This window comes from Lampris incognitus, chromosome 5, assembly GCF_029633865.1.
Source record: "Lampris incognitus isolate fLamInc1 chromosome 5, fLamInc1.hap2, whole genome shotgun sequence".
NCBI classification, from domain to species: domain Eukaryota; kingdom Metazoa; phylum Chordata; class Actinopteri; order Lampriformes; family Lampridae; genus Lampris; species Lampris incognitus.
The window spans coordinates 33,648,492-33,664,603 of NC_079215.1; the positions used below are offsets into that span (position 1 = coordinate 33,648,492).

Genomic DNA, 16,112 nt, shown 5'->3' on the forward strand with positions numbered 1-16,112 from the left:
CGAGTCCCTGGCGATGACTAAACTTCTAGCACCAGAGCCGTTCATGTTTACAGGAGACGCACTCAAATTCAGTGAATGGCGCACCTGATTCAAGGCTTTAATCGAAACAAGCTGTACAACCCCAGCATATAGGCTGTTCTATTTGGAAAAGAAAAAAATACATATAAAAATTCAAATAAGTGGAGAGGCACTTTGTGTCTTAGAATGAACTTTTTATAGAGGTGACGAGGAAGCATACACACAGGCTTGGATGCCCTGAACAAATGCTATGGCCACCCCTTCATCATCCAAAGAGTATTCTGGGGGAAACTAAGTAGCTGGCCAAAGATAAGACCAAGAGAATTTTTACGTATCACGAATGAAGACCAGAGGCCAGTGTAGCGAAACCCAAAGGACAGCCGGACACAGAGCACTGAGAAAACCCGAAGGCAATTTTAATGCAGGAAAATAAACATCACTGACGTGGGATAACAGGGGAATCCCAGATGGGGGCTGTTGTGACGATGTGCATGCGCCTGGCTACCAAAGTCCTAATCCGTAGAGCGAGGGGTTGTCCGAGGAAGTCCGGGTCCGCGATCCAGGAAGTCAAGTCGGAAGGGAGGGGTCCAGGGAGAGAGGCGCGGAGGGAGGGGAAAACGTGATGGTCGCTGAGGACGAGGAGCGTGGGAGACGCAGGGAGCCGTGGAAGCCGCGGAGGGAGGGTCTTGAGAGAAACAAAAACAGCGAGACGAAATACAAAAAAAAAAACAGGAACACATGAGTTAGATACTGAGGAACAACGCAACAGCATGGGAATAGCCACGGGAAAAGGGGTAAGCAGAAAATCCCTGGAATAGGCTTGTCAGAGCTTTACCGCAGGGTTCAGTACGTCGAAGCACAGAGAGCCGTTCTGGGAGGCTTCTTGTAGAGGGCTGCCTGACTGCCGCAGGTGTGCCCGATGGATGATGGCAAACACCTGGTGCAGCGCAGCGCTCGTCTCCTCAGAGCGCGAACCGAGTGCTCGGGTGTTTCCGGCACGTTCCAGCTGGGGGAGTGGCTTGAACGTGCCGGGGAGGCAGCTCGGGGCGGTGTAACCACAACAAGAATCTCTGAAATTAAGGGAATTTAATGATCTCCTCATCTCTTGCAAGCATGGAATACCCCATGCACAGGGTCTATGGGTTTTGGATGATTGTTTAGAAAATCAAAAATTGTTACAAAAACTTCATGACTAGACAACAACCCGCTAGAACCAGTATGTCACTAACACTGGATGAAGGGAAGCCATATCCAGGTTTCAAGGAATTTTCGGACTTTGTGGCAGAGGAGGCACGCATTGCATGCAATCCGGTTTCCTCCCTTTATGCATTAAAACGCGTAGATGAAAAACCTCGGAAGGTACAGAAGCGTTTCAAAGCCAGCACCCTGGTGACGTCAACGAAGGTGTCTCAAAAGGCAAAAACTACCTCAAAGGACTCAAGTGCATGAGAAAATGACAGAGGTTCCATAACCAGCCTTTCCGCCACTGAAAACAAAAGGCAAATAGCTGTCAACAAAATCACTTTATTTATAAATGTGAAAAAAATTGCAGCAATGCGTCTAGAGGAAAAGAAAAAAAATGTCATTTACAACAAAATGTGCTTTGGTTGCCTCAGAGACGGCCATGACTCCAAAAATGTAGAAAGATGGCTACTTGCAATATTTGCTGGCGAAGCCACCCCTCTCCACTACACGAAGAACGTCCTCAAGGACAAAAGCCAGAAGCACCACCACAAGAGGAAAATGCTTCCACTGTCTTGTGCAGCATGAAAATCGACAACAGTGATTGCACTTCAATGATTGTCCTGGTGTGGCTCTCTGTTCAGCAAAAAAACAGGGGTTCAATAGTGAATTGTCAAAGAGCAGTTGGACTAAGAGTGAGAGGATACCTTTTACAAGACTACATCGAGCTACCACCCACATACACTCGAGAATACATCCCACTGGAGCAAAATAGTATTCCCACTCGCTAAACAGCGAAAGGGTGGACCCACCTTCTCAGCATAGCAGAAGATATGCCAGATCTATTTAACTGTCTTGTAGGACTTCTAAATGGCTATGACTGTGCAAGGGCCCTGAAACCAAAATAAGTGATATCTGGGGAAGATTATGAGCCATATGCTGTCAAAACTGATTTAGTATAGTAGGATATATATAACACCTCATACTAGCTCAAGGGATGTGACAGGATTCTGCCATTACACTTATGTAAAGGAACTTCCATCTGTCACACATACCTCTTTGATTAAGGCATTGAAAACAGATTTTCTGGACACAAACCCAAGACAAAGAACAATATCTCAATAAGACATTCAATTTCTACAGCTGTTGAATGGGAATATTCAACAAAATACAGAAGGAGATCTGGAAATGCCTCTACCCTTCAGACAGCGTCCGGACCTTCCTAACAATAAGCAGCTCACTACAGTCAGATTGAACCATTTAAAAAGAAAAATGGAGAAAAGTCCCAAGTACAAAGACAATTACAAGAAATTCATGGGCAGTGTCTTTAAAGATGGCGATGCAGAGGAAACAGATGCCACACCAAAAGAGGGCAATACGTTGTACATTCCCCACATAGGGTATATCATCCTAGGAAGCCTGAAAAAATTAGTCATATTTGACTGCTCCGCCAAATTTGAAGGCACCTCTCTAAATGACCACCTCACAGGACCTGATTTAACTAATGCTCTGACAGGGGTGCTGTGTAGATTTCGCAAGCACCAAATTGCAATTATTTGCGACGTGGAGAATATGTTCCACCACTTCCATGTCAGCCTAGAAGATTGGGATTTCTTGAAGCGCTTGTGGTGGGAAAATGGGAACACAGAAAGGGAGCCCAAGGAGTATTGCATGTGAGTGCATATTTTCGGAGTACCTCTCCATGGTGTGCTAATTATGGCATGAAATATCTTTCCAGTAAATATGAAAAGGATTACCCATTGGCAGCGAGCTTCATCCATAAAAATCTTTACGTGGAGGATGGGCTTATCAGCACTGATTCGGCCAAGAAAGCCAACCAGGTGGTCACTGAAGCACAATAAGTCTGTGCTAAGAGAAAACTACATTTACCCAAATTTGTGTCCAACAACAGAGAAGTCTTGGATGCTCTTCCAGAGGGTAAACGTGCCAGTGTAGTGAAGGATGTAGATCTGAACTACAGTGAGCTTCCAATGCAGAGTGTACTGGGAGTAAAGTGGAACATACAGACTGATGTGTTCTCATTCAATATCATCCTTAATGAAAGGGCAACCACACAGCGAGGAATCCTATCAACAGTTGCAAGTGTATACAACCCATTAGGATTTCTCTCTCCCTACATCTTGACAGGGAAAAGAGCGCTTCAAGAGATGTGCAAACTGGGGGTAGGATGAACCTCTTCCCCCAGAACTAAGGCCAAAGTGGGAAACACGTCTCCATGACTTGGAGAATCTTCAAAAATTTCAAATACCAAGATGCTTTATTCCTGAGAAACTTGGTGCAGTCCAAAAAAAATTGAGCTGCATACTTTTTCAGACGCCAGCATTAATGGTTATGGGCAATGTTCATATTTAAGGATTGTTTCTGATGAGCAAGTGTATTTTGCACTGGTCATGTGTATGGCCAGAGTGGCACCCACCAAGGTTGTCAGCATACCATGCCTTGAGCTCACGGCAGCTACAGTTTCTGCTGCAGTAAGTAATATCCTTAGAGAAGAGCTTGGACTGAAAATAGATCAGGAGTTTTTCTGGACTAATTCACAGGTGGTATTGGGGTACATCAAGAATCCTCCCAGCACTTTCATGTTTTTGTTGCAAATCGCGTCCAGAGAATAAGAGACACAACAGATCCAAGACAGTGGTTCTATGTTGAAACAGGCCAAATTCCAACAGTCCATGCATCTAGTGGTTTCAAGGTGGTAAGCCTGATTGAGTCAAGTTGGCTCACAGGTCTTAAGTTCTTATGGGAATGAGAGATTGTCATGAACCAAAGATCCCCAGAGATTCTTGTAGGTGACCCAGAGGTAAAAGTCCTGAAAACAGATGCCTTTGAAAGAGACAGCTTCCTAGAAAAGCTGTGAAGATTCTCAGATTGGGATACAGCCCTCAACATTATTGCTCAGATTCAAAGACTGGCGAATAGAGACCAGTCTGGAGCCATTAGTGTGGAGGAAATAAGAATAACTGCTCTTGCGCTCATCAAGGCAGCACAAAGAGAAGCCTTTGAAGAAGAGCTGAAATGGTTTAGTGCGAAAGGTTAAAGTTCAAATAGGGCAAAGTAATTTAGGAAAGACAGGTGAACGTTTGACGCAACCATCTTTTCTTGAGCATCCAGCATCAGTTCAAAAATTAGTGGTACTAGTTGAGAGTAATTCCTAAACCACCATTGAAATACCAAAACAAAACAAACAAACAAAAAAATGATGTCTTAAACATTTAGAACAAGATATCGTTTTATAAATTCATCTAAATTTGAAATAACATATGGTGTGTGAAAGTTAATTACCGGTTTATGAGAAAATTACAAGATTAATTAGTTCTGTTCAAAACATGGCTAACATAAATCTTTGTAATTTTGGTGGCAGTGTAGCTGTAGTAGGAAAATGTGCTTATTTCTTAATATCTTAAAAAACATTTCCAGAGGAAATAGTTTGTTTAGTATAATACCTGTTGTTGTGTAATCATATTGTAATAATAATATTGTAAATATAACTATAATATAATATAGTATAATATAGTAATATTTGTAAATATAGCTTTTGGTTTCACAATGTTTTGGGTAAGACACCTACTGTTCAGATAAGTGAGGTACATTGAACAGGCAAGATACTGGTCATGTGATCAAGTTGCCTAATTTAAGAGGAAATGCGAACATTGCTGGAACCAGCTGAGGTTACGTGGAGTAAAGTGTCTTTGCAAAAGAAGAGTATCAGTGTGACATTAAAGATAGTAATGACTCCAAAATTTCTGGTTAGAAGGCGCGCATGGAATTTAATTGTTTGTTCATCATTATACCTTTGTTTAATTCGTTTATTGTTTCATAAGTTAATGTGAATGTAAGGGCACTGATGCTAGTTTTAGTTGGTAAGCTACATGGCTAACTAAATCCTCATGGACACTAAGGCATTTTGCTAAAAAATGGCTATTGGCCAACAGAGGCTCATTTTGCACTGATATGATAAATTGTAATATTTATGTCATTTCAGTTTTTCAGTGTTTGAAGTTGTGAAAGAAGACAAACATCAGTCGGAACGTAGTTTTGTCTGTACCAGAAGAAAAACTTTGGGAGTAGTTACTGTTATTTTAGCCTGGTGCTCCATGTCTTGTCCTTGAGCCGTCATTGCTGTTGTCTACCTTGCCTGTTGTCTTGGACTTTTGACCACCTGCCAGCTGCTCCAGTTGTAACTTTGAGTCCTTCATTGAAGCATTGCTCTATCCCAGCCTGTCTCTGCTGTCTGCGTTCGGGTCCTCAGTTCCAGCTCCCAGTGTGTCAGTACCACAACCAATGGGGAATTTAAAAGCCAGGATACAGCAATGTGTAGATGCATGAAAAATAAATAAAGACGAGACAATAAGATTAGGCTGTATATTTTAAGGTTATAGACAGCCTATTTGTACCTCATCAGAGATGTGCCAGTGTCTGAGATGGCTTATAACACAAAGATATCTCCCTAACTTGCTACCGCAGAAATTAAGATTATTTTGGGTGGTTATGAAATTAAAACACACACACACACACACACACACTCGTTTCACTATCCTTATGAGGACCCCTCATTGACTACATACCTAACCCTAACCCTAATTCTAACCTTAACCTTAAAACCAAGTCCTAACCCTAAAATAGACCCTTTTACTTGTGAGGACCTCTAAAATGTCCACACAAGGTAGGTGGTTTCTGGTTTTTCTATCCTAATGAGGACATTCAGTCCACATTAGGTTAGTTTAGCGCGTGCACGCACGCACGCACACACGCACGCACACACACACACACACACACACACACACAAACTGTGAAGGACCGATGTAAGAGCATGGATCCACCTAAACCAATTGCGCTTCCTCTGGTTTAAAACCCAGCAGTGAGTAAGATCTGTCAGTCTCTCTCACCATTCATGCCAGTCGCGCGTCACTGGGCTGCTGATGCTGGAGGAGAGACCGCACGTTCACAGCAGCATTCAACAGGCGTTGAAACCCCCGACAAGACACCGTGACGCGTTGATCCTGTTTCTCCGTGTCGTGCACCTGAGAGGGAGATAACTTATGTGGCCGGGGGTCCGGGGGAGGGAGATTTTCCAAAGGCGTTAAAAAAAAAAGGGGGGGAAGCGTTGCTGTTTTTTTGTTCTCTCGTTTGGAGCAGCGCACCATGTGCCCAATACGCAAAGGCAACTTCTCTCACCTACCGGTCTGAATCTTTAGTGTTTTTTTTCCCTTCTTTTAAGGTTTTTTCTTGAGACAGCTAATTTCAACAGCGAATTTCGGTTTACATCAGAGCGAGAAGGAGAAGAGGAAGAAGAAAAAGGCACGAAAGAAAGAAAGTCAGAAAAAGAAGCAAAGAAAATGGCAGCTACACAAAACGGGTCGAATATAACGGCGAACTACACCAACCAGTTCGTGCAGCCGCCTTGGCGCGTGGCCCTGTGGTCGGTCGCCTACAGTCTCGTGCTGGCGGTGGCGGTGTTCGGAAACCTGGTCGTGATGTGGATCATTGTGGCTCACAAGCGAATGAGGACGGTGACAAACTATTTTCTCTTAAACTTGGCGTTTTCCGACGCGTCCATGGCCGCATTCAACACTTTGATAAACTTCATCTACGCCACCCACGGAGACTGGTACTTCGGAGAGGCATATTGCAAATTCCACAACTTCTTCCCCGTGACGTCAGTCTTTGCGAGCATCTACTCCATGACAGCAATTGCCGTTGACAGGTAGGCTTATAAAAAAACAAAACACCGACAGATCCCAAAGGTTTGTCTCTGCATGCTTTATAAAAACAACAAAAACGAAAAGCAAAAGAAAAAAAAGTTCGTCATTGTCTCTCCTTTTTCATCCCCATCCCATCCCATCCCCTCCCCTCCCCTCCCCCCAACTCATCACCTCGTCACCATCCCAACCTAAATCTTTTCTCTTGAGAATATTCACGCATAAAAAGATGATGGGTCAACACTGCTGCGCAAATATTTCCTGTATTGGCTCACCAATATACTTACTTAGACACACAGACAGAGAGCAGATCTAACTATATCTGTTTTGGATCAGCAATGAACACCATCCATCCATCCATTATCCGAACCGCTTATCCTGCTCTCAGGGTCGCGGGGTGCTGGAGCCTATCCCAAGCAGTCATTGGGCGGCATGAAGGGGAGACACCCTGGACAGGCCGCCAGACCAGCGTGTGTGTGTGTGTGTGTGTGTGTGTGGGGGGGGGGGGGTCACGTGTGTGACATAAAAACTCAAAACGCGATTAACTCTCGAAGTGAAAATTCTGCTCTTTGTGATCAAAGCCTGCATGAAATTAGGAATTTGAGAAGAAATGGTGGGGGTGGACACGAACAGCAAATCATTTATTCCGGTCAAACGTACCTTGAAGCCAACAGAAGAGCAATGACATCTTCAGAGCTCAAAAACATGGATAAAACCGATAACACATATGAAAAGCAATTGTCATCCAATGTCCTTTTCTTCAAAGACTCCTTGTCATAATTTTTAATTATTTCGCCCACCAAGATAGCGATCAGACGTATGAAATCAGGGAATCAGGAACAATATTTGTCATTTTATGAAACAAAATATCGTTTCCCCCCAGCCCACAGCAGTGCAACACACTTCAAACTCAGCGACATTGAGCAAAAAGAAGTACTACTGTGTAAAACATGCAAAATGAAAGTTGCTACATGTCACAGCAACACATGTCGCAAATCGCGATATTGTCCACAAGAACTGCAATAAGACTTTTTCACCAAACCGTGTCGCACTAGTAGGAACTGCCGGTCTGCAAGAGCTAGCAGTTAGCTTAGCCTGCCCCGCTTCCGCGGCCTGTCAGACCGCCCTCCGTGTTTTCTCCTCGGCCCCAGCTCAGGCAGACAACCCTCGGTGTTATCGGGACTGCCGGTCTGCGTGATTAGCTTAGCCTGCCCCGCCTCTGCGTCCTGTCAGACCGCCCTCAGTGTTTCCTCTTTGGGCACAGCTCCGAGCAGGGTCGTGGTCCCGGGCCCACAAGACGCAGCAGACCAGCTCTCCCAGCTGATCCAGCGCCGGCTCTCCCAGCCATCAAACGAAGACACAAAACTTAGACGCCAACATGGACAAAGACACTGCATGGACGGTACTGGGTGAGGTTGCCGCAAACGTGAATTCACGCCGCAATTTCCCGTATGGTAAAGGTAAATAAAGCAAACAAAAATTATAGATGGAGACTTGGCTTGAAGATGTACAGGGTTCCATTTAGAAACTGTCCAGAACGATGTTATATAACATTAGTGTTGACAAATTATCTTGTGCCCACACCAGTGCTGCACTTCCTGGCAGTAATAACTTATTTATGGGATATCCAGTGGGTGTCAACAGGGGACAATACACACATTAATTGCATTGACTGGAGCTTGTTTAGGTCCTTAGGCCCCTACGCTATAATGGATCGAATTTACATTAACCCCTCAGAAAATGGGGGGGGGGGGTGGAGCGTATTTACTTGCTCCATGTCATGCATGCAATAATTTTAATACTCAAACTGCAGATTTACTGCAAATTATCAGAGTGGAATGTTGGTGAGCCTCGGGGGTCTATTGGCACATCTCACCACACGCCTAAGCCAATATATTCATTTTGTCACCTCTAAATGTTTACTCATGGGATGCATCATAGAAATGGCCCAAGCTTTTCAATTTAAAAAGTCTGCACTGCAGTCAATGCCTTGATGTGCCAACACCCCAGAAAATGTCACCCTAACCCTTTCTTCTCACGTTCTCTGTCTTTCTCTCCCCCTCTCTCTCCACTTTTTATGTCCATTCAGTCAGTCTTTTCATTGCACTCTTTCTTTCTATCATATTCTTTTATGCCTCCTGTGGTTTCAAATAATTAGACTATACATTATCTATTGAGGGGGGTGGGGCTTCTGTGGGCTTTTACATTGATCAATAGACCATGATCCATCAACGTCAGCATTTGAATGAAGGGATTAGATCTGAGGCACAAGGCAGCCCAAGCCCATGGAAAATGGATCAAAACAACTCATCTAGATAATGCATTTATAAATACCATGCTCATATATTTTGGTATGAGATGAGACAGATTGCATCGGATATTGTGTGAAGAGTGTGCCATGGTTTCCTCTCCTGCTACCTCTCCTAAGTGCACAAAGGAAACGGCATCACCTCAAGTCCTGTGGATTATGGCACTCCTACCGCAGAGACAGTAACTTTCATGTGTTTGTATTTTTGGTCTGGAGTGTCCCTTTGATTTCATCATCCATGGACTGAGGAAGAGAACATCGATATGACCTACATGTTGCAGATGTAACCTCCGGTCTTGCTATTTGTGACCGAAGTGCAGAGCTGTCTCTGCTCTGATATCATGTAAATGGCACGAGGTCACAGTTCATGATCATTTTTGAATTTGTCCTTTCTGCCCTCCTTTCTTGTACAGCCAATCATATTCTGTGGAACATTCACATAAGAAAAAAAAAAGGTTGGGGAAGGTTCAGGGAGATGTAACCAACTAGAGCTGACAGTTTATATTGCATAGATGGATAGGTAAGTAGATTTAATATATATATATATATATATATATATATATATATATATATATATATATATATATATATATATATATATATTTCTACCTAAATCCTGATGTCTATCATAAAGCAATGTGAACAACAGAAACAAATCAAAGCAAGTAAAATGAAGTAATTAGAAAAGTAGCAGATATACAGTACATTTGCTGACATGTCATTTTCAAACTGTTTACTCCGGCCTGCACATTTTATGAAGGACTGAGAGTGTGAGCCTTTTAGGGGATGGGTTGTCAAACAACATCAAAAACAACTCAGTCAACTTGGCTCCTGATTTTTTTTTTGAGGGGGGGGGGGCTTCAGTCATTTACTTTGTTCCAGTCACTATCCAGCAACCCCTGCTGATATGTTATTGTCTTGATATGTACTTCAGGTAAGCTGAAATAGTATGCATAGCACATGTAAGCCTCTGAGAAGCAGGATGAGCTTTTGTAGTCATGTGGCTAATTTTGGAAATGAAGAGGATTAAGAGTTCATTTGGCATGTTTAATTTTCTTATACATACACCCTCCTTAATTTTTGGGACTCTCTTCAAGTGCTTTAGAGAACCAAAGAAGCAATACGCCACCAAGAGAAGGGATGCATTTGTAAAGCAATGGGATTGGAAACTATAATTAGGGGGTTGGGAGCAAAGCCAATTACACATTCCTTAATATGCTCCCTTTAAAACTGTAATATGCATGAATTCAATTTAAAAGGCATATTTTCAACAGCAGAATAATGAGCGTGTTTTATAAATAATGTATTTGTCTATGGTCTAGTGAATTTGGCTGAGCATTAGACTCCCTTCTCCAAAGACATTAAAGTACCCTTTGGATTACAGCCAACTAACTGGTTGATTTTTTTTTTTTTTGTCCATACAAATGAAAGCTAACCAGAGAACCCACTGCTGAATTAGCAATGGACTTATACAAAGGGATCCCTAGCGCTGTTAAACTTATAGCATAGTGTATCTTACATTAGGGACAGGGTTGCTAAAAGATGAATTTTCTCGTAGAATTTGTTCTGACAACACGAGATGACAACTTGAGAGACTCCCGAATCAAAGGGACCATAGAAATGCCTTAATTGCTTCTTCAGATTGCTACTGTATTGTGTTTGTAGCTGTGTCCAGTTGATGTTGGGGTCTTTTGTGATATTGCTCAATGTGTGGATGGTTATGAAAAGAGACAGTGCAAGAATATGAAATTGTGAAAAAAAAGGAATGTAAGCACCATTGTGATTAATATTTTCTACAATAATATTTTTCCGATATCAAGGTGAACGGTGGGAAGATGGCGGCACGAATTCACATTTGCGGCGCCCTCTCCCAGTACCATCCGTGCAGTGTCTTTGTCCACGTCTACGTCTAAATTTGTCTTCATTTGATGGCTGGGAGAGCTGGCGCTGGATCGGCTGGGAGAGTTTGGTCTGCTGCGTCCTGTGGTCCCAGGGACCACAGCCCTACCTGGAGCTGTGCCCAAAGAGGCAACACCAAGGGCGGTCTGACAGGACGCGGAAGCGGGGCAGGCTAAGCTAACTGCTAGCCCATGCAGACCGACACTTCCGACAGTCATCCTGGCTGGCGTTCGTTCTCCTGGACAGTGATTTTTTTTCTTTCTTTTTTTTATAGTTTAGATATATGTGTGGCGGCATGGTGGCGCAGTGGTTAACATGGTTACCTCACAGCAAGAAGGTCCTGGGTTCGAGCCCCGGGGTAGTCCAACCTTGGGGGTCATGCCGGATCGTCCTCTGTGTGGAGTTTGCATGTTCTCCCCGTGTCTGTGTCGGTTTCCTCCGGGGCTCCAGTTTCCTCCCACAGTCCAAAGACATACAAGTCAGGTGAATCAGCCATACTAAATTGTCCCTAGGTATGAATGTGTGTGTGCATGCGTGCGTACATGCATGTATATGCGTGTGCGTGCATGTGTGTCGGCCCTGTGATGGCCTGGCAGCCTGTCCAGGGGGTCTCCCCACCTGCAGCCCAATGACTGCTGGAATAGGCTCTAGCATCCCCACGACCCTGAGAGCAGGATAAGTGGTTCAGATAATGGATGGATATATGTGTTAGTTTGGATATAAGTGTTCTTGTAGTTTTTGGACATGTGTTTTTGTCTTTGTGTTGCACTGCTGTGGGCTGGGGGAAACAATGTTTCATTTCATTTCATGTGCGCAAGTGCATGAAACGAAATGACAAAGTTTTTCTGATTTCTGATATTTTCAGCGTTGGTTGGATCTCATCAGTCTAGTCCATTATTTGTTTCTGCGAGGTGCTTGGCTCGGGGTGCAAATAAGCCAGACCGCTACAGGACATATTTGAATTTGTGAATTTAACAAGCTATTTACGTCTCCTACTCCACAAGGGCCAGAGAGACGTGAAATAAATGTCAGGCAATCATCAGTGAAACAATGGGAGCCTGAGTGCCTTATAACAGTGATAGAAATTCATGGTGTTGGATTTCTGCTCATTCAGAATCCACAATTTTGGCTGTTCCACTTTGGCCCCCAATCAAGATTTTAGCCCAAATCTCTGTATGAATCAAGGTTCCGTTCGAAAACAAAAAAAAAAACAAAAAAAAAAAAAAAACCCAAACAAAACAAAGCACATCACAATTTGATTAGATTATGAGTCGGTAAATGGGATCTGACAATGTAGAAGATCACAGCATTAGAATTACAAAGGGAAAAACAAGGAGAGAGATTATTAGAGTTTATGGGGCAGGTAGACAGACAAAGGAGTGTGTGATAACGAGGAATGAGAATGGTTCCCATTATAAATGGGTTACTGCAGTAGTATTCAACTTTCATAGTCGTGTCCTGTACGCTGATTTTCTAACCAATGCTAACTCCTTAAGACACCTTCACAACAGAGAGGGGGATTGATTAGTGGAGAGCGTTCTCGCTCTCACTCTCTCTCCATATATATTATATGTATGTGTTTGTTTTTAATGCAACGTTGATTGCAGAATTAAACAGAATTGATTTTTTTTAGCAGTCTCTTCAGCTGTTTTTGTATGCATAGGATGAATGTGAAAAATAAACAACAATCAAAATGAGAGATTTCACAATATGTGAAGTTGTTAGCTGATTAAACCTCACTGAAAGACAGTTTATCTTTATGCCAGTAAAGTGTTTTTTCACCCAGGGACCTCTTCTCTCTAGGTACATGGCCATCATCCACCCCCTGAAGCCACGGCTGTCAGCAACGGCCACCAAGGTGATCATAGTCTGTATTTGGATCCTGGCTGTGGTGCTGGCCTTCCCCCTGTGTTTCTTCTCCACCATCCTCACATTGCCCCGCAGGACCATCTGTCATGTAGCCTGGCCCCGGAAGACAGACGACCCCTTCATGTAAGATATTTTCCAATTCTTGTAATGGTTTTTCCTGTATATTTTCTGAGCAGTGCAAAGTAATTCAGAGGGACATTGCCTTAAATGGAGCTGGTCAACCTCAATGATTGCATGTTATCCTTGTTGTGTTGGTGGTAGAATGCAACATCTACAGTCCAGTCTGTGGGAGTATGTTTGCCATTGCAGACCGAGGCTGAGCAAATCTGTTTTGTTAATATTTCATACTCTAATTTATACAAGCATTCGGTCTTTTCTGATTTTCCTCCCAGGTATCATATCATAATCGCAGTTCTGGTCTACCTGCTGCCCTTGGTAGTGATGGGTATCACCTACACTATAGTGGGGGCGACACTGTGGGGAGGGGAGATCCCAGGAGACTCATCTGATAACTATCATGGACAGCTCCAAGCCAAGAGGAAGGTGAGGAGAAAAAAAATTGACAACGAATTAAGGAGTTTACATGCAACTAGAGGCAGTCTGATTAAAAGGTTTGAACATCAATAGGTTTCTTTCCCAGATGAAGAATAGAGGAAGAAGACTCTTATCTGTGATAGTATGCCCCTGTACAGCCTGGATCACTAGATATTTTCACAAAGATCAAATAACAATTCATTGTCTCCCATGCCCTTCAGGGACCAAAGCTGGAGTCTCTGTGGCTGTAGAGGCTTTTTAGGTAGTCTTTATTGATAGTTGTTGAGAAACATTTAAAGGGCTTCAGCCAAAGTAGCAATCAACACTGGTGTTGAGTCCTTGGCTATTACAGTAGCTTGCTGTAGTTCAAGCATAGGCAGCCTATTACTTAATACCTACCTACCAACCTACCATTCCACCTATCTATGTTGTCGTCCGGTATTCCTACCTGTCGACAGTATGTGCCCAGGTAGGCCTATTTGACCAGGCACAGCATTAGTCCATAATTCATCAGGGATGGAAAGATGTTGTATTGGTGTATACGTGTTGATTTATGTATGAATGACACCACCAAAAGTGAGACACAGCAACTGAGCTTATACCTGCATGAGCCTGACAGCCACCATCTTGCTTACCTCAATCTGGCCACTTGTCATGAAAACTTTTTGAGCAGTTTGCTATCTGCAGAGGCTGTAACTCCAGTATTTTAAAACCTGGCCCCTATTCTCCCAACATTTGGGGTCAAAATGACTAATAAGGACAACGTTGGGAATTGGTCCAGTATTGAGCAAGAACGCTTGAGCCGGCAGCTGCAAAACGGGCTGCAACATAATCCTCGGGGGCAATTGCGCACGTGAAAGTACGTCCATTATAAGTGCATGTTTTTGCAACTGACAGGCTCAGATTATTATTATCATTATCATTATTATAATGATAGACCTTTTTCTTTGTTTCGCTTCTTCCGGTCTCTGTTGTAACATCCTTTTTACTGCTGCTACTATTTGCGTGTGGGGGTGTGGTCTCGGATGTTTAAAAAAAAAGAAGTCACATCAAATCTTATCAGAGCTGACCATTCATTTGAGGAAGCATAGCCTGAGACATAGCTTAGCAATAATTTATTTCTGAAGTCATGGCTGACTATTTAGCTGATTTCAACAATGTGGATGAGCCATTTGAATTCGATAGCCGCCCGTATTTATTTGAGCTAGAATATACGGATGAAGAGCTCCCAGAGATTGAAGAGAGGATGAGGAGAGAGGGGAAACAGGCAGAGGAGGGTAACCAGCTTCTTTGGCTGGCAGTTGTCAGCGACCGAAACCGGCGATCGGTCACCAGTTTCATATGCATGCCAATGCTGGTTTCATATACATATGAAACTGATCGCCAGTTTCATAAACCGATTGCCATCATTACACATCAGGATGTGATCCCACAAAGTTGAATCAGTTTATCTGGACACAGTTTAGTGGGAGAAACTAACTGACTTAATGGACATTATGCAGCTGTGCTGTTTGTAAGGTTGGGGATAGACTGCAATCAGCTGAGACTGACAAAGTCACTTAGATGAGTGAAACATTTCTCCCACTAAACTTGCAACCAATCGCTGGTTCCATATGCGATCGGTGATTGCCAGTTTCATATACATGCACAAGCATTCATCGGCATATGAACAATGATGTGGCACGGGGAAGTTGTTTGAGGAAGCCAAATGAGACAAGACCTTTAATCCTATGTCCTTTGTTTGAGGGCAGTGGGTGCTAATTGACAGCAGTAGGTCACCACTTTAAAAGACAACGTAATGTAACTCATTGAGCTATTAGAGTGCCCGGTATAATTTTACATAAAATAGCTATCTACCTTCTTTCTGTACAAAATATAGGCTATACAATATTACCAATTTACTCAGATGCACAGCACAGATTCGATAATGAATATAAGAGGCATTCATTCACAAACTCAAATCAGATGACCTTTAAAGTTTTACATTCACATCATAAAGTATCAGTAGGCTATCAAAGAAAGTTGAATCAGTTCATCTAGACACAACGTTTATTGACAGAAACTTTTCATCACTCATCTATGTGACCTCTTCAGTCTAAACTGACTGCAGGTATCCCCACCCTTATAAACACTAGTTGCATAATGATTGAAACCAACGATCAGTTTCATATGCAAATAGCTGTGACCATTAACTAGAGTTTCAAAGGTCATGTGTACTATTCAGAGGATTTGGGAATGTTTGCAATCACATAATTATAAGATGGCGACAGATGTACCCCCCCCCCCCCCCGCTCAGGGATGGTCGTTCCCTCTTCACATAGATGGCTTCTTTGGCTCCCCATTCAAACCAGCACAAACCAGCATTCCTCCTTATCAAGGATGTACGCATCGTCATCCTTGAAAGAGTGGCCACTGGCCTGTAGAAGGGTGTAGACTGCGGAGTCCTGGCCTGACACTCTATTGTTTATAAGGGTGGGAATATCTGCAGTCAGTTTAGATTGAAGAGGTCACTTAGATGAGTGATGGAACAGTTCTGTCAATAAACGTTGTGTCCAGATGAACTGATTCAACTCTCTTTGATT

The 16,112-nt window shown here is 43.1% G+C and overlaps 1 protein-coding gene across 1 annotated transcript in view; it reads left to right on the top strand.

Annotated features, from left to right (window-relative positions):
* Nucleotides 1-6,557: 6,557 nt before the first annotated feature.
* The window catches only part of tacr3a (tachykinin receptor 3a), a 53,396-nt gene continuing 43,841 nt past the window's right edge, over nucleotides 6,558-16,112 (top strand). The window contains exons 1-3 of the mRNA XM_056280128.1: nucleotides 6,558-6,925; nucleotides 12,931-13,119; nucleotides 13,389-13,539. Of these exons, the coding sequence (XP_056136103.1) occupies nucleotides 6,558-6,925; nucleotides 12,931-13,119; nucleotides 13,389-13,539 (708 nt within the window). The remainder of the gene's footprint in view (nucleotides 6,926-12,930; nucleotides 13,120-13,388; nucleotides 13,540-16,112) is intronic.